This window comes from Oncorhynchus mykiss, chromosome 6 (assembly GCF_057628025.1).
Source record: "Oncorhynchus mykiss isolate SJ-2025 chromosome 6, ASM5762802v1, whole genome shotgun sequence".
In the NCBI taxonomy this organism is placed as follows: Eukaryota; Metazoa; Chordata; class Actinopteri; order Salmoniformes; family Salmonidae; genus Oncorhynchus; species Oncorhynchus mykiss.
The window spans coordinates 30,352,954-30,372,350 of NC_143027.1; the positions used below are offsets into that span (position 1 = coordinate 30,352,954).

At 43.0% G+C, this 19,397-nt stretch overlaps 1 protein-coding gene across 2 annotated transcripts in view; it reads left to right on the forward strand.

Annotated features, from left to right (window-relative positions):
- LOC110525707 (inositol polyphosphate 5-phosphatase K) overlaps positions 1 to 19,397 on the forward strand; it is a 41,117-nt gene that overhangs the window by 10,219 nt on the left and 11,501 nt on the right. The window contains exons 2-4 of one of the 2 annotated variants that reach the window (XM_090237573.1): positions 14,948 to 15,509; positions 18,072 to 18,179; positions 18,495 to 18,603. In XM_090237573.1, the coding sequence (XP_090093699.1) occupies positions 14,962 to 15,509; positions 18,072 to 18,179; positions 18,495 to 18,603 (765 nt within the window). In that variant the 5' untranslated portion in view covers positions 14,948 to 14,961. Of the gene's footprint in view, positions 1 to 12,560; positions 15,510 to 18,071; positions 18,180 to 18,494; positions 18,604 to 19,397 lie in introns of those variants that run through there. The other variant, XM_090237572.1, reaches the window with a different exon arrangement.

Here is a 19,397-nt window from a genome sequence, read left to right on the forward strand (position 1 = left end):
ATGAAGGTAAAATGTGTTGAAGGGTGCACCTAATCTAAAAACATAATCAACCAGATCACAAAACAAAATGGTGCTTGTGGAGAAAGAGAGCCAAGACTGGGCACCAGGAACTTTTATCTTCTAGGTCCCAAACCCAGGTGCAACTTGTCACCTTAACGACCTAATCAGCTCCACCTGTCCCCAATCTACAAATAAAAGCACAAAAACACAGTGAAGGAGGCAGGGAGAGCGTAACAGGGTGTACTTACAAGTACAGTTACCCTGGTACTTAAAACAAACTCCCCTTTTATAAAAACAACACTTCATGAAATAACAAAAAAAAGTGTAAAATGTAGCCATTTATTTCCCTTTATAGTTTATTTGCCTAAGCATGACCTTAAATCACATACCAATTTTTTTCTCTAAACTTAGCTTTTTTTGTGTCAGCAATTAGACATTGTTTTTTTTTTTGGGGGGGGGGGGGGCTAGTTACCCCCTAATACCCTAACATGCAAGGAATAATATAAACAAACATTGACAGTGTTCTTCTTTACATTATCATTATCAGAATTGTTATCATATTAGCATAATCATTATCATATTATGCTAATATAAATGTTATGTCCAATTAATTTATCCTATGTATAATCAGTTTGCAATAGGCACTCTACTATGTGCTATCATTATATAACCCATATGCCACTGTCGGAAATCATGTTATCTATCCCTACTCTGCTTCTCTTTCATGTTACTTTTTACCTCTAATTGAGTTACACAGCTTCAGGAAGTGGAGCAAGAGGTAGGGGTTAAGATACAGGAATCGGACCACCGAGCCCATTGGGAAGATAAACATTCAGCAAGTAGTCTGGATAGTGATTGTATAATAAAAACCTCCTAGGGCGTTGTTATGTCTAGTGGTGGAAAAATCCTTTGTGCAACTAGACTGATGTTCCCTCATGCATCCGTGTTTGTACACATTTGCACTAATGAATTAACATGGTCTAACTCTTGATTGAAATAGCCACAACACCCATATACTGGTCATGATTTATAATCATGTTGTTAAAACACACAGATGCCCTCTCTCTCTGTTGTTATCTACCTGACACATACACAGACATGCTCTGAGATAAGATCTGAGACTGAAACACCAAATTAAACCGACCTTCAAATTTTCTCTCACAATGCCCTTGAAATGGGAGCAGAAATAGGCCACACAAGCGACTGGCCTCATTCAGTCATTGGTTGATTGGATTCCTGAAGAAATCCATTTATACATCTCTTCAGTCAGTCACTTAATTTAGAACATACGGACCAATGGTTGTTGCACACTTGCCAAGAGATCTGTGTTAAAGTACATGAAACTGAAGTCAAGATATCACCTCAGAATGGCTTATTTCATTCAGTTTGACTTCTTTTTCTACTTTTCCTCGGGGTCATTTCAACCATATAACTTAATGTAGCTTTTTTTCTTCTTTTTTTTTCTCTCTGACTGGTAGAAAGCATTACAACTCCGGTTACTGTTATTTTATTAGCGTGGCCTATGCCCCCTGGCCTGACGAACTGGTGAACTCACACTCACAGTGCTGACCTTTCCCTTTTTTTCACATTTTATGGATTTTTTCAAAGGATTTACAGATTGATATTGTTTCCTGCTGACATTCAATTATTTTTAATGCCAAAAGTACAAAAAGTACATACAAAATACATTCACTATAGTTTGAAGAAGTAATTAACCCAGGAACATTACATATTGCTACACGTGTTATAAGAACAGGATGTTTTTTATATCATAACTTCCAAACACAACTTCCAAAGGCATCTGCAATTCAAATAATGTATAGATAGTTTGGGGTTTCCAGTTCATCAATATGCTTATTGTACTGTATCTAATGGCGCCCAGACAATCACACCCCTAGTGTCTCATCATCAGCCTGTTAGACTCCTCGACTGGGTCACTGCAGCTCCTGCCAATAGCTCTGCCCTACAGGCCTCTCATGGTCTCATTCTGCTGCTCACAGACTGAACAACCCTTAGCAGATAGGGATTCACTTTTTTGTTGTTAATGTGCAGCTGTACGTCTCCATTTGCCTAAAGAGAGAGAGACATAAAGTATTTGAGTATGTGTCCTAATTTCTGTTCAAGACAAGACCCAAAATATTTTGTGCCTATACAATCCTGCTCCTGTAACCACAGGCCCACCAGTTAAATTGTAGTGTCCAGTTTAGGAAGTCACCCCCCTTCACTCTCATCCACTATCCCAAACCCAAAACCCCAAATCATGTTGTGTTGTTATATCCTCTGGCAAGGCCTTTTGAAGGGAATTCATATTTCTAATTTTAAAAGATAGCAGCGGGGCAAGAAGGAACTCTTGGGTATTTAATTGACTTCCCTTTAAGATTGCAAACGCCTTTGATTTCAGCCACATGCAGGCATTAGTCGTCCAGATCCATGGAGCCTGTCTAATGTTCCAGTCATCCAAGCACAACTTCCTTGTGTTCTGCCTCTACTGATTCTCCTTAATGACTGGAGCCCTTTATTTTACATTTTGACACTATCCGGTACAATTTGTTGGATTCCATCAGGTGACTGGCATCGGACATGGTGCCTCTGCATAAAGACCAAATCCTATTACCCAGACATGACTTGTCCTTTACAGTTAACATCATGAGCAGTCTTCTACTACTCTGTCCAGCCAAAGTATACCAGCTTCTCAAAGCCTACTGAGGATCGTTTCTTCCATTTCTCGGTTATAGAATACCTACTCACTATAATTTTCAGATAGTTATGTTGATAGTTGTCAGGACTGCATGCAGTGGTTCTAGTTAGACTAGTTAAGTGAGACGAGGTACGGCCTGGGGTCTTGTAACGAAGGAGGATACATTTACAACATTATAGAATATCTCTGGTTCAGCCTCCCGAGTGGCGCAGTGGTCTAAGGCACTGCATCGCAGTGCTATCTGTGCCACTAGAGATCCTGGTCAGAGTCCAGGCTCTGTCGCAGTCGGCCGTGACCAGGAGACCCTTGAGGCGGCACACAATTAATTTTAGTAGAACAGTAAAACATTTTTTTTTTTTGTTAAATACATGATATACTGTCTGATATACCACAGCTTTCAGCCAATCAGCATTCAGGGCTTAAATCAACCAGTTTATAATTAAGCTATAAAGCCGAAGGGGGTGTGGTATATGGCTAATATACCATGGCTACGGGCTGTATCCAGACACTCTGTGTTGCGTCGTGCATAAGAACAGCCCTTAGCCATGGTATATTGGTAATTTATACAACGGGTGGGTCTAATCCTGAATGCTACTTGGTTAAACCCGCATTCCAGGGCCTCTCGTGTGGCACAGCGGTCTAAGGCACTGCATCACAGTGCTTGAGATGTCACTACAGTTGCAGGTTCGATCCCAGGCTGTGTTGCAGCCGGTTGCAGCCGGCTGTGACCGGGAGACACATGGCCCACGTCTTCGGTCGCCAGCCCTCGGGCCTAACAACACCCATGCCAATATACACCCATGCCAATATATCCTCCAAACACCGGCTTCTCGGGTATTATCACTTAAATACCACAAACCCCCAAGGTGTCTTATTGCTTATTATAAACTGGTTACCAATGTAATTAGAACAGTAGAAATAAATACCCATGTCAGCCAATCAGCATTCAGGGCTGAAAGCATCCAGTTTAAAATTCTGTTTATACTTATTTGTGCTGTATTCTTGTGTGTTGTTTGCTGTACGCACTCCCTCTCTTTTGCTCTCGCTGTCACTCTTGCTCCTGCTCTCTCAATGGAGGTGCATGTAAACATCATAACAGATTGGCTATTATTAAATCATTCCGCTCTCTCTCCCTGTAGAACGTGTGTGGAATGAGAAGTACCTGCTGTCAGTCAGAGCCTGTCTATTCAGGCCCATGTGTAGTCCTCAGGAGGAAAGACATTAGTAAATATTTTCTTAACTCTATTTTCTTAACTGCTTTGTTGGTTAAGGGCTTGTAAGTAAGCATTTCACGGTTGTATTCGGCATTTCCTAGGACTTTTACGCCTTTCCTAAGCACGCCTTTCCTACGCACTTCTAAGATGGTGCCGACAGAGATGGACGCCACGCTTCAGGTCCTTAGGAATCTATGCAGTAATTTGTTTTTCCATGTATTATTTCTGACATTGTTAGCACAGAAAATCTTAAGTGTTATTACATACAGCCAGGAAGAACTATTGGATATAAATGCTACGTCAACTTACCAACATTACAACCAGGAATACGACTTTCCCGAAGCGGATCCTTTGTTTGGACCTCCACCCTGGACATGGGATTTAAATCCCAGAGGCCGACGCAAAACGACGTTGTCGCCGCAGGAGAGGCGGACGGAGCGGCCTCCTGGTCAGACTTAGAAGGCGAGCACACCATCCACCGCTTCCGAGCATATTACTCGCCTATGTCCAATCTCTAGACAACAAGGTGGATGAAATTAGGGCATGAGTTTCCTTCCAGATAGACATCAGAGATTGTAACATTCTCTGTTTCACGGAAACATGGCTCACTCGAGACATGTTGTCAGAGTCGGTACAGCCACCTGGGTTCTTCACGCATCGCGCCGACAGAAACAAACATCTCTCTGGTATGAAGAAGGGCGGGGGTGTATGCCTTATGATTAACGACTCATGGTGCAATCATAACAACATACAGGAACGGCCCTGAAAGAACTTCACTGGACTCTATGTAAACTGGAAACCATATATCTTGAGGCTGCATTTATTGTAGCTGGGGCTTTTAATCTGAGAACAAGGTTACCTAAATTTTACCAGCATGTCGAATGCGCGACAAGATCTGGTAGCATTCTTGACCATTGCTACTCTAACTTCCATGATGGATACAAGGCCCTCCCTTCGGAAAATCTGACCATGCATTTTGTTGCTCCCCGCTTATAGGCAGATACTAAAACAAGAAACGCCTGTGCTCAGGTTTATCCAACGCTGGTTTGACCAATCAGATTCCACACTTCAAGATTGCTTCGATCACATGGACTATATGTTCCGCATAGCCTCAGACAATAACATTTATTTTATTTATTTATTTATTTTATTTTTTTGAATTTTACCCCCCTTTTTTCTCCCCAATGTCATGGTATCCAATTGTTGTAGTAGCTACTATCTTGTCTCATCGCTACAACTCCCGTACGGGCTCGGGAGAGACGAAGGTTGAAAGTCGTGCGTCCTCCGATACACAACCCAACCAGGCGCACTGCTTCTTAACACAGCGCACATCCAACCCGGAAGCCAGCCGCACCAATGTGTCAGAGGATACACCCGTGCACCTGGCAACCTTGGTTAGCGCGCACTGCGCCCGGCCCGCCACAGGAGTCGCTGGTGCGCGATGAGACAAGGACATCCCTACCGACCAAGCCCTCCCTAACCCGGACGACGCTAGGCCAATTGTGCGTCGCCCCACGGACCTCCCGGTCGCGGCCGGTTACGACAGAGCCTGGGCGCGAACCCGTTCTGGCTGGATGCCCACTTCCACCCGGCAAATGTGAGACGCTGGCACAGAGCACACCGGCCTGTGAATGCTCACTCGGGACACCGTGCGCATCACCCCATAGTCACATGCTCGCCACGGTAAGCATGGGGATTTGGCTCAGGTCTGAATCCTGACTCTGCCATTTTTCTCTCGTGCCTGCTTCGATGGTTAGCCTCCTCATATCGCCGCCGCTCAGCTTTAGCTGCTTCCAGTTCCTCTTTCGGACAGCGATATTCCCCAGCCTGCCTCCAGGGTACTTTCCCGTCCAGGATTTCCTCCCAAGTCCATGAATCCTGAACACGCTGCTCCTCCTTACCACGCTGCTTGGTCCGTTTGTGGTGGGAAGTTCTGTCACGGCCATCGAAAGAACTAGACCAAAGCGCAGCGTGGTGAGAGTACATATTCCTTTTTTAGAAAAGACGCCGAACAAAACAATAAATAATACACAACAACTTTGAAGCTTAAGCGCTATGTGCCACAAACAGTTAACTTCCCACAAAGACAGGTGGGAAAGGGCTACCTAAGTATGGTTCTCAATCAGAGACAACGATAGACAGCTGTCCCTGATTGAGAACCCTACCCGGCCAAAACATAGAAATACAAATAATATAACATAGAATACCCACCCCATATCACACCCTGACCAAACCAAAATAGAGACATAAACAGGATCTCTAAGGTCAGGGCGTGACATAGGCACCATTTTAAAGATCAATTCTCATTAATCCAGCCACAGTTTCTGATTTCAAACATGCTTTACAGCAAAAGCTCCACAAACGATTATGTTAGGTCACCACCATGTCACAGAAAAACCCAGCCATTTTTCCAGACAAAGAGAGGAGTCACAAAAATCACAAATAGAGATAAAATTAATCACTAACCTTTGATGATCTTCATCAGATGACACTCATAGGACTTCATGTTATACAATACATGTATGTTTTGTTCGATAATGTGCATATTTATATCCAAAAATCTAATTTTACATTGGTGCGTTACGTTCAGTAGTTCTAAAACATGCAGTGATTTTGCAGAGAGCCACATCAATTCACAGAAGTACTCATTATAAATGTTGATGAAAATTAAAGTGTTATGCATGGAACTTTAGATACACTTCTCATTAATGCAACTGCTGTGTCAGATTTCAAAAAAACTTTACGGAAAAAGCAAACCATGCAATAATCTGAGTACAGCGTTCAGACAACAAAGCAGTCAAAAAGATATCCGCCATATTGTGTAGTCAACATAAGTCAGAAATAGCATTATAAATATTCAATCTTTAGGATGTTTTTATCATAAATATTCAATAATGTTCCAACCGGAGAATTCCATTGTCTGTAGAAAAGCAATGGAACGAGAGCTACCTCTCATGTGAACGCGCGTGACTGAGATCGAGGCTGCTGCCAGACCTCTGACTCAAACAGCTCTCATTCGGCCCCCCTTCACAGTAAAAGCCTGAAACAACGTTCTAAAGACGATTGACATCTAGAAGAAGCCTTATGAAGTGCAAAATGACCCATATCCCACTGTGTATTCGATAGGGGCTGAGTTCAAAAACTACAAACCTCAGATTTCCCACACCCTGTTTGGGTTTTTTCTCAGGTTTTTGCCTGGCATATGAGTTCTGTTATACTCACAGACATCATTCAAACAGTTTTAGAAACTTCAGAGTGTTTTCTATCCAATAATAATAATAATATGCATATATTCGCATCTGGGACAGAGTAGGAGGCAGTTTACTCTGGGAACGCTTTTCATCCAAAAGTGAAAATGCTGCCCCCTATCCCAAAAAGGTTAGGATCATGTCACTTCCACCCTACCTGATACCCTAGACCCACTCCCATTTTCCTTACCTCCCGCCCTCGGAGTGTGGTGCCAGTAAAATAACCTCTCACTTAACGTCAACAAAACAAAGGAGATGAGCAGAGGGAGCACCCCCTCATCCACATCGACAGGACAGTAGTGGAGAAGGTGGAAAGTTTGAAGTTCCTCTGCGTACACATCACTGACAAACTGAAATGATCCTCCCACACAGACGGCGTGGTGAAGAAGGCGCTCAACCTCAGCAGGCTGAAGAAATTTGGCTTGTCACCGAAAACACTCACAAACTTTTACAGATGCACAATTGAGAGCACCCTGTCAAGTTGTATCACCGCCTGGTACGGCAACTGCATCGCCCTAAACCGCAAGGCTCTCCAGAGGGTAGGGTGGTCTGCACAACGCATCATCGGTGGCAAGCTACCTGCCCTTCCATTACACCTTCCATTTTGTTAGATTACTTGTTAGATATTACTGCACTGTCGGAACTAGAAGTACAAGCATTTCGCGACACTTGGATTAACATCTGCTAACCATGTGTATGTGACCAATAAAATTTGATTTGATATTTGGTATTCAGATTTACCTTATTCAGTCGTGTAACACTCTCTGCAGGTGTGGCTACCTTGCACGCTCTGAATAAATGTATTTCAACTGCTGAAGACCTTCCCAACTGATGACCAACATATTTTTTTCATTGAGTTTTCGATCAATAGGGTTGAAAGAAAATCGAATTGTATTTGTCACATGCGCCGAATACATGCTTACTTACAAGCCCATAACCAACAATGCAGTTTTATGAATATAGAGTTAATTACTAATTAAACTAAAGTTTTTTTTTAAGTTACACAATAATGAGGCTAAATACAGGGGTACTGGTACCGAGTCAATGTGTCGGGTTACAGGTTCGTATAATATAATTTTTAGTAGATTATTTCGAGAGGTGTTCAGAATATTATAGATCAATGAAAGGGAGCTAGCTAAATATATGCATATTCCTCTCTGTTTCAGCACCAATTGGTAGATTTAAAAATACTCTGATCTTGTAGATTATTTAAGGTTCGGAAAGTATTTCTGAATCATAAAAAAACGGTTTGTAGAGCCTTTACACACTAAATATATTAATTAATAAAAAATACAGTGGTTTGATTAATCCTGAAAGTTGCCACATTCAGTTCTTCAACCCATGGTATTGTTGGAAGATTAGTGCACAAACTTGTAGAATTATAATGTGAAGAAAAGTGTACAATTGTAGCCTATACCCTCTTCTGTTGCCTGCTCAACTATGGAACTGTGTGATGACACCGCCAAGTATTGCGCCATGTGTTGGGTTCAAACTGTTACGACTTGATCATCGCTCTGCTCATAACGATTTAATTAGCCTACATTTCAACTGTTACTAATGATATTCAGCAACAACCTCACCGCGGTGACCGCGTTTACAGAGTAAGCAAATGAAGGTAAACGAAACAATGTAATTAAATGTAGGCTATACCAAATGAAGGGAACTAACAGTACATTAGCTGTTGGATATGTATGTTTATTAGGCCTACTGACTGTCGATTTCTGTTATTGGCTAATATTGAACATGATATAAATAGGAAACCGAGAAAGTCGGGGTAGCCTATAATTAAGACATTCGAGAGTGCCCATCCCTGCGAGTTTAAAGGCCGTACAATTAAATTCTGCCAAGTGACACAGCATTTCATAAACTTTACTGTGGGAAAGTTGATATTTTGATATGCTTCAGTTTTCATATTTCACATTTTCTGCCATTTCACGATTATAAGGTAAAATAGATATAAAACAAGTGTAATTTATATTTACAATTCCCTTATCCAAACTGATGACTCATTTACCTGGCTCTTATCAATAGCTATTATCAAATTGTAAATTACAGTGCATAGAGAATGGTGTTATTTCCAGCGAAAAAATGAGATGCTTTTTCCACTTGGAACCGGTAGGTTCGCAAGACCTTATTCATAGTTTCCTTGCGCTTAAAGGTGGTGGAATTTTTAGGGAATTACGTAAAGGTCACAATATGGCGTATCTGTAGACACAACTCAGCCACACCTTCATTGATTCGATCACCCCAAACGAATAGCTGGTGAATAGCATGCTATTCTCATGCTTAAATTCAAGGTCAGAATACACGTAGAGAGAAAAGTGCATCAATGTGAATAAATGAAACGGCAAAACAGATATGTATGGGAATACCATCAAATAACTGGCAACCTTCTGGACTGTTGCCTCAAATGAAACATTAGCTCTTTAATCCAAAATGCTGGAATATAGAACCAACGTTTTAGCTTCACTGTCCAAATAAATACGCAGGGGGGTGTAGGTATAAAATACCATTCCTTTACTTGTTAGTTACTATGAATGCATTTTTCCCAAATAATGTTCACAATTTCATATTTTCTCACTTTCTGTATTGCTCACTAGCAGTCATACTACCACTACCTCCCATATACTCCCTTTTCAGTCATCCAGCATTTATTTTCAGACCTTATCCCCCCATTCCGCCGTTGGCTGCTGATAGTTATCTCTAGCTGTATGTGAAAGCGGCCATCGGGACTGTGACAGCCAGCCGAGTGCACAGCACATGTGTCATCTTGGCGTGGAGAGAGACTGAGAGGCAGAGGAAGAGCGTAAGGTAATTTTAGGTATAGAATTAGACAGACAGAGAAAATGACAGGGAAGAGGCAAAATAGAGGATAATAAATAAGAGAGATACAGTGTGTGTGAGATAGAGACGAACAATAACGGCAGAGGAGACGTTGAAAGTAAAATGGAAGATAAGGAGTCGGAAGAGGGGGGAGGGGGGGGGGGGTTAAGGCATGGTAAATGAGATAGGACCAGAGGATATGTGTACAAATGGAAAGGAACAAACATGAGATGGATGTTGTCATCGTAGGTACTGTCTGCCTGGGGATGCGTGTGCCGAATCACCAGACACCCCCCTCCGCATTCCTCCACAAAAACACCATACATGGACTATAGGCATGTGCCCAGGGAACCTAGCTATTGGCCCACTTACAAAACAAAATGTTACCATACATGTACAGCTCAGGGGTACTTGTCACGTGAGTTGAACTGACCTCCAGGAGCTGTAGCTCCACTATCAACTCTGCGTCAAGGTCACAACCCTGCATCCAGAAGGTCTTGTAACATATTTTAAGAGCAGATAACAGAAAGTATTCAAACCACTTGAATTTTCCCACATTTTGTTGTGTTATGAAGTGGGATTAAAATTGATTTAATTGTACATTTTTTGTCAACGATCTGCACAAAATACTCTGCAATGTCAAAGTGGAAGAATTACATATACACTACTGGTCAAAAGTTTTAGAACACCTACTCATACAAGGGTTTTTCTTTATTTAGACTATTTTCTACATTGTAGAATAATAGTGAAGACATCAAAATGATGAAATTACACAAATGGAATCATGTAGTAACCAAAAAAGTGTTAAAGAAATCAACATATATTTGAGATTTGAGGTTCTTCAAATAGACACCTTTTGCCTTGATGACAGCTTTGCACACTCTTGGCATTCTCTCAACCAGCTTCACCTGGAATGCTTTTCCAACAGTCTTGAAGGAATTCCTGTCACGTTCTGACCTTAGTTCCTTTGTTTTGTCTTTTGTTTTAGTATGGTCAGGGTGTGAGTTGGGTGGGTTGTCTATGTTCGTTTTTCTATAATTTGGGATTTCTGTGTTCGGCCTAGTATGGTTCTCAATCAGAGGCAGCTGTCAATCGTTGTCCCTGATTGAGAATTATACTTAGGTAGCCTGGTTTCACTTTTGAGTTGTGGGTGTTTGTTTTCTGTGTGAGTGTTTGGTCCACACGGTACTGTTTTCGGTTTTGTATATTCACGTCATCGTTTGTTGTTTTGTTCGAGTGTTCTATTGTCTTTATTAAAAAACATTATGGACACTTACCACGCTGCGCATTGGTCCTCCGATCCTTCTCGCTACTCCTCCTCAGAAGAGTAGGACGAGAACCCTTACAATTCCCATGCTTTTACTTCACTCTGCGGTCTGACTCATCGCAAACCCTCTCAATTTGGTTGAGGTCGGGGGATTGTGGATGCCAGGTCATCTGATGCAGCACTCCATCACTCTCATTCTTGGTAAAATAGCTCTTACACAGCCTGGAGGTCTGTCGGGTCATTGTCCTGTTGAAAAACAAATTAAAGTCCCACTAAGCCCAAACCAGGTGGAATGGCGTATCACTGCAGAATGCTGTGGTAGCAATGCTGGTTAAGTGTGTCTTGAAGTCTAAATAAATTACTGACAGTGTCACCAGCAAAGCATCCCTACACGATAACACCTCCTCCTCCATGCTTTGTGGTGGGAAATACACAATGCAGAGATCATCTGTTCACCCACATCACTTCTCCCACAGACACGGCTGTTGGAACCAAAAATCTCAAATTTGGACTCCAGACCAAAGGGCAGATTTCCACCAGTCTAATGTCCGTTGCTCGTGTTTCTTTGTGTCCTTTAGTAGTTGTTTCTTTGCAGCAAATCGACCACGAATGCCTGATTCACGTAGTCTCCTCTGAACAGTTGATGTTGAGATGTGTCTGTTACTTGAACTCTGTGAAGCATTTATTTTGGGCTGCGAGAGAATTCCAAGAGTGCAAAGCTGTCATCAAGGCAAAGGGTGGCTATTTGAAGAATCTCAAATATAAAATATATTTGGATTTGTTTAACCCTTTTTATTTACTACATGATTCCATATGTGTTATTTCATAGTTTTGATGTCTTCACTATATTCTACATTGTAGAAAATAGTTCAAATAAAGCAAAACCCTTGAATGAGTAGGTGTTCTAAAACTTTTGACTGGTAGTGTATATATATTTTTTAATGAATGGAAAATAAAACACATAATATATCTTAATTAGATATGTATTCAACCCCCTGAGTCAATACATTTTAGAATCACCTTTCTGGGTAAGTCTCTAAGAACTTTGCACACCTGGATTGTACAATATTTACCCATAATTCATTTTAAAATTCTTCAAGCTCTGTCAAGTTTGTTCTTGATCATTGCTAGACAGCCACATTCAAGTCTTGCCATAGGTTTTCTAAAAGTCAAAAATGTAACTAGGCCACTCAGGAACATTAAATGTCATCTTGGTAAGCAACTCCAGTGTATATTTGGCCTTGTGTTTTAGGTTATTGTACTGTTGAAAGGTTCATTTGTCTCCTCGTGTCTGAACCAAGTTTCCTCTAGGATTTTGCCTGTGTTTAGCTCTATTTAGTTTCTATTTATAAAAAAACTCCCTAGACCTTACCGATGACAAGCATATCCATAACATGATACAGCCACCACCATGCTTGAAAATATGAAGGTTGTACTCAGTGATGTGTTGTGTTGGATTTGCCCCAAACATAATGCTTTGTATTCAGGAAAAAAAGTTATTTTCTTTGCCACATTTCTTTGCAGTATTACTTTAGTGCCTTATTGCAAACATGGTGCATGTTTTGGAATATTTGTATTCTGTACAGGCTTCCTTCTTTTCACTCTGTCATTTATGTTAGTATTGTGGAGTAACTACATTGTTGTTGATCCATCCTCAGTTATCTCCTTTCACAGCCATTAATCTGCAACTGTTTTAAAGTCACCATTGGCCTCATTGTGAAATCCCTAAGCGGTTTCCTTCCTCTCCAGCAACTGAGTTAGAAAGGGTGCCTGTATCTTTGTAGAGACTGTTGTATATTGATTGATACACCATCCAAAGTGTAATTAATAACTGCACCATGCTCAAAGGGATATTCAATGTCTGCTTTTTTGTTGTTGTTGACCCATCTACCAATAGGTGCCCTTCTTTGCAAACCATTGAAAAACCTCGCTGGTCTTTGTGGTTGAATCTGTGCTTGAAATTCACTGCTCGACTGAGGGACCTTACAGATATTTTTATGTGTGGGCTACAGATATGAGGTAGTCATTTAAAAATCATGTTCAACACTATTATTGCACACAGAGTCCATGCAATTTATTATGTGACTTGTTAAGCACATTTTTACTCCTGAACTTATTTAGGTTTGCCATTACAAAATGTTTGAATACTTATTTTTTTCCCCCAATTTGGTGGTATCCAATTGTTTTAGTAGCTACAATCTTGTCTCATCGCTACAACTCCCGTACAGGCTCGGGAGAGACGATGGTTGAAAGTCATGTGTCCTCCGATACACAACCCAACCAAGCCGCACTGCTTCTTAACACAGCGCGCATGCAACCCGGAAGCCAGCCGCACCAATGTGTAAGAGGAAACTCCGGCAACCTTGGTAAGCGCGCACTGCGCCCGGCCCGCCACAGGAGTCTCTGGTACGCGATGAGACAAGGATATCTAGGACGCTAGGCCAATTGTGCATCGCCCCACGGACCTCCTGGTCGCAAACCCAGAGTCTCTGGTGGCACAGCTGGCGCTGCAGTACAGCGCCCTTACGCCCTTAACCACTCCGCCACCCGGGAGGCCGGGTTGAATACTTATTGACTCAAGACATTTCAGCTTTTCATTTTTTATCAATTAGTAAAAATGTCTAAAAATCTATTTCCAAATAATGGGGTATTGTGTGTAAATCTGTGACACAAAATCTAAATGAATCTAAATTAACATAATAACCCTTTTTGGTTCCAGGTAGAACCCCTTTTCTGTTCTATGAAGAACCCTTTCCACAGAGGGTTATACATGGAACCCAAAATTGTTCTACCTGGAACTAAAAAGGCTTGTACCTGGAACCAAAAAGGGTTCTTCTCTTCTAAGATTGTTCTGTTACACTGCACTGGCATTTCCTTTGTAATATAGGTACAGTATAGTGTCAGTACTTTCAGATATACCTTATAGAGGGTGAGGTGATGTTGTCTTGGCATTCAAGAGGAGCCCTCCTTATATCTCCTGGTCCAGTCTGAGAGATGGCGTCTCTCCTCACGTCTCTGTCTCCCAACCACAGTGGTTGAGTTATGTGCATGGCCAGTGTCCCAGACTTGTCATGAGTCACCTCTCTCAGGCCCAGGGGCACTCACAGGCCAGAGGCTGGCTCATACTCCACGTGCCACCCCCCCTGGCTTGTTCTCCTCATTCTATTTCTGAGTTGGTCCAAGACCTGTGTGAGGTGTGAAGTGTAGGAGGGTATTAATAAGAGTGTGAAGTGGGTGACCCCTCCTTTGCGCTCTTTCTCTCTTTTCTCTCCTGTTTCTATCTCCTCTGCTCATGACCTGCTGCGTCTCTCCCTCTCCTCCCCACCCACTTCCTCTTATTCCCCTCGATGCTCCGCTCTCATTAAACACCTTCACCCTTCTCTCTCTCACTGTCTCTCTTCCCTCTCTCTCTCTTAATTACCTGTTTCAGATGCTCTCAGTCGCCCACGAGAGGACAGACAGCCAAACACTAAGGGCTGGCATTATGCTGCCAGAGCAGCCTAGGAATGGGGGGAATGTGAACTGTTCAATCACATGAACAGCTGAGTCAGTGTGAGCACATGATAACCCTCCCCACCCTCACCAGACATTTGGAACTGTTGTCTTCGTTTGCTTCTTTAACATCTAGTCTGTCTATACTGCGTGGCACACTGATGGAATATGGTGAACATGGCTTTCCCCTGCTATTGTTTTTCAGTGAGCATCTGGGAGATGGATCTAGACAACCAGAACCAAAGCCAGCCCCACCCTGAGAACCCATCTGGACTATCAGAGGTTTTAACCCCCACTCCAGCAGCACCTCCAGGCACAGAAACGCCAACCTCTGAACCCTGCGCCAATGCTCCTGCTCCTCAACCGTCAGTCCCAGCCCGGCCTCGACGGCCTCAGAGGACCCCCAGAGTAGAGGGCTCTGTAGACGTCTGTGAGCCCACACCTGACCCCACAGACGCTAACCAGGACAGATCCACTCCTGATGCTCCAGCTGTGGCCAGCCGTCATAAGCCCCTGCGCCCTGGAGGAGCCAAGCCCCCTGGGGGGCCTGGAGAGCCAGTGGGGTACACTGAAACCACTCTGAAGGCTGGCCCTAAAGTCCCAGGCCACCCCCCTGGGGCCCGGAACCCCATCTCAATGAGGGCAGCCTCAGTGCCCCAGCCACCGCCCTCCAGGCCTATACCTCCCCACCTCAACCCTCATGCCCAGAGGGCCTTCTCCGTGTCGGGCACCGCGGACACACAGGCCCAGGTGGTAGAAGACTTCAGGTGAGCTCCAGGTGTTTCTCAATATGCATTCTACCGTGCTCCACACTCTCATGCTCCAAGTGCATTCTCCAATGACGTTCTCTTGAGTACCTTCCTTCTAGCCAGGACAATGGAAATAGAGACGAAAAAAGATATACACAAAGCAAACGTTTTACTTCATAACTATCAGTTAGCTATATGTGAATCATAATAATGAAGCTAACCAGATAGTGTAACAGGCAAAAATGACCTAAAACCAATGTTATCCAAGGTAGATGTTAATTCTTTGTGGGTAGCTAGCTAACAATTCTTTGTGGCTATCTGGCTAGCTAACAGTAGTAACTATTGACTTCCTATGGGCTTGCGACCTACGCACACCACAATGGGTATTGTAGGCATGTAACCATGACAAAATTAACACAGCATGTAATTATTAATGTATCAAGATAAAATAGTGTGGTCGGGTAACATACAGTGCATTCGGAAAGTATTCAGACCCCTTCCCCTTTTCCACATTTTGTTACATTACAGCCTTATTCTAAAATGGATTAAACTAATTTATTTGCTCATCAATCTCCACACAATACCCCATCAGGACAAAGCGAGAACAGGTATTTAGAAATGTTTCAGAATAAAAATAAAATAAAAAAATAAAACAGAAATAACTTATTTACATAAGTATTCAGACCCTTTGCTATAATACTTGAAATTGATCTCAGGTGCATTTTGTTTCCATTGATCATCCTTGAGATGTTTCTACAACTTGTTTGGAGTCCACCTGTGGTCAATTCAATTGATTGGACATGATTTGGAAAGGCACACAACTGTCTTTATAAGGTCCCACAGTTGACAGTGCATGTCAGAGGTCGAAGTTTGGAACCACCAAGACTCATCCTAGAGCTGGCCGCCCGGCCAAACTGAGAAATCGGGGGAGAAGGGCCTTAGTCGGGGAGGTGACCAAGAACACGATGGTCACTCTGACAGAGCTCCAGATTTCTTCTGTGGAGATGGGAGAATCTTCCAGAAGGAAAACCATCTCTGCAGCACTCCAGCAATCAGGCCTTTATGGTAGAGTGGTCAGACGGAAGCCACTCCTCAGTACAAGGCACATGAAAGCCCGCTTGGAGTTTGCCAAAAGGCACCTAAAGGACTCTCAGACTATGAGAAACAAGATTCTCTGGTCTAATGAACCTAGATTGAAGTCTTTGGCCTGAATGCCAAGCATCACATCTGGAGGAAACCTGGCACCATCCCTACTGTGAAGCATGATGGTGGCAGCCTCCTGCTGTGGGGATGTTTTTCAGCTGCAGAGACTGGGAGACTAGTCAGGATCGAGGGAAAGATGAACGGAGGAAAGTACAGAGAGATCATTGATGAAAACTTGCTCCAGAGCGCTCAGAACCTCAGACTGGGGTAAAGGTTCACCTTCCAACAGGACAAAGACCCTAAGTACACAGCCAAGACAATGCAGAAGTGGCTCTGGGACAAGTCTCTGAATGTCCGTGAGTGGCCCAGCCAGTGCCCGGACTTGAACCCGATCAAACATCTCTGGAGAGACCTGAAAATATTTATGCAGCAATGCTCCCCATCCAACCCGACAAAGCTTGAGAGGATCTGCAGAGAAGAATGGGAGAAACTCCTCAAATACAGCTATGCCAAGCTTGTAGTGTCATACCCAAGAAGACTCGAGGCTGTAATCGCTGCCAAAGGTGCATCAACAAAGTACTGAGTAAAGGGTCTGAATACTTATGTAAATGTGATATTTCATTTTAGTTTTTTTTTTAAACAATTGTAAAAACAAATTTTTGCTTCATTATGGGGTATTGTGTGTAGATTGATGAGGGGGAAAAAACTATTTAATTAATTTTAGAATAAGGCTGTGATGTAACAAAATGTGGAAAAAGTCAAGGGGTTGAATAATTTCCGAATGCACTGTGTGAGATGTGGACAGGCAGTCGGAGTTTCTCTCGCTTTAGCTAAGATAATGATCTGTTGTTTCAAGAAAATATGCATACTTTTAACGTGGTTGCATCATTTGTTTGCATACTTTCCATTGAAGTTTGCACCGATGCATGCTTCAAAATATGTACAGACGGTATACTTATTCGAGAAGTGCCCTCCGTGGTCCGTTTCGCATACTTTGATTTGGACCCATCTCCGGCCCTACCATGCTCCAATTTGTGTGCTGGGAGCACAGTAGTATGCATGTTGAGAAACACCCGTCTTCGCCACTGAAACTATGAAATCGAGCAGTCCCACTCTGTGTTGCTTTTGTGTTATTTGCTACTCACAGCACAGACCCAGTGTCCCGAGGCTTTGTCAGAGCTCTCTGCTAACCTCTCTCATTTATGATGCTAATTAAGCTAATGGAGAGAGTGGAAATCAGAAAATCAATAGAATTATATCAGAGAAAGACTTTGTGTGTGTACTGTATGTTAAATGCATAAGGATGTGCCCACCCAAGTCCTGAAATATGAATGAAATGTTCTGCAGTTCATTAAGAATCTGTTGCCTAATTATTTGGTTACGGGTTGAACCAAGCTTCTATTGATTGTGAGTTTCTGTGTTCCTGTTCTATGATAGAGTGCACATAATAACATGGAATGTGGGCGGTGCCATGCCGCCGGATGACATCACTGCTCTGCTGGGATTGCACGTTGGGGATGGAAACACAGACATGTATATCATTGGGTGAGCTTTTCCCAGGTGGCATTCAGCCAACCATCTCCCCATCGCCAACTATTCCAGAAGACCTCTCTTGTCCCTTATATCCTTCGATATACAGTCCCCCTAGGTTATGAGTTGTTGGGTTAACTGTTGGGTTAACTGTCCCTTTAGTTGTGTTTCTGTTTCCCCCTACATATTTATTCTTGTTGCAGTCCTCTCTCTCTCTCTCTCTCTCTCTCTCTCTCGCTCTCTCTCTCTCCCCCTCCCTCCCTCCCTATCTTTATCGCTCTCCCTATGGCCTCCGTATAATGACTGTGTGTGTAACTGCTGCTCTCTCAGGCTACAGGAAGTCAACTCCATGATCAACAAAAGGCTGAAAGACGTTCTCTTCACAGACCAATGGAGTGATGCCTGCATGGAGAGACTCAGCCCCTTCGGATACATACTGGTCAGTAAAGGGTTGACACAGAGCCACTTATGCACAAGCACGCTAACACATACACCACATGTTTGTGGTAAACACACAAAAGATAATTAACTACAGAGCAAACAAATGGAGCTCATGTTATATACATTTGTGGAAACTGTTTTGCAATGTAAGTGGAGTGTGAGCCAGTTTTGGCACTCTGTGCTCATATCCCTCCCAATGCATGCGAGATAATATGCTAGGGCATAGTGGAGCGTGGGGGCTGACTACAATCAAGCGTGCAGTGTTGGTTTATCTGTTATCTTCCTCTGTCTGCCAGGCTCTCATACAACATACTCTCTCTCTCTCTCTCTCTCTCAGCTCTGTCTCACAGCTCTCACAGCTCTGTGGCTTATCTTGAGCCCCTCACCCAATGGCATGTTGCAGCACTCTTGGTTAGGGAACATTTCTCATCCGTTTCAAATGTGCTTATTTATGCTCCATCCATTCAAATGTGTGTGTATGTGTGTGTGTGTGTGTGTATTTAAGAGACAGAGAGAGAGACAAAGTAATAGAGAGGAGGGGTCCTGGCCACAGCTGGTGCAGTGTGGTTGGTTGTTGTTTGTTGACCTGTCAGTGTCTAACACATTGTTTGGGCCTGTTGGAGCTGTAGGGAGAGCGGATGAACCTGCTGCAGAGAAACAGCAGAGAGCTAGACAAGAGAACGTCTCCCAGGGTGCTGGTTTATTTCTGGACTTTAATGCTCCCTCCATGTTGATGGCTCTGTGACAGTGATACTGATGCTGTCCCCTGGCCATCTCATACCCTGCTTGACT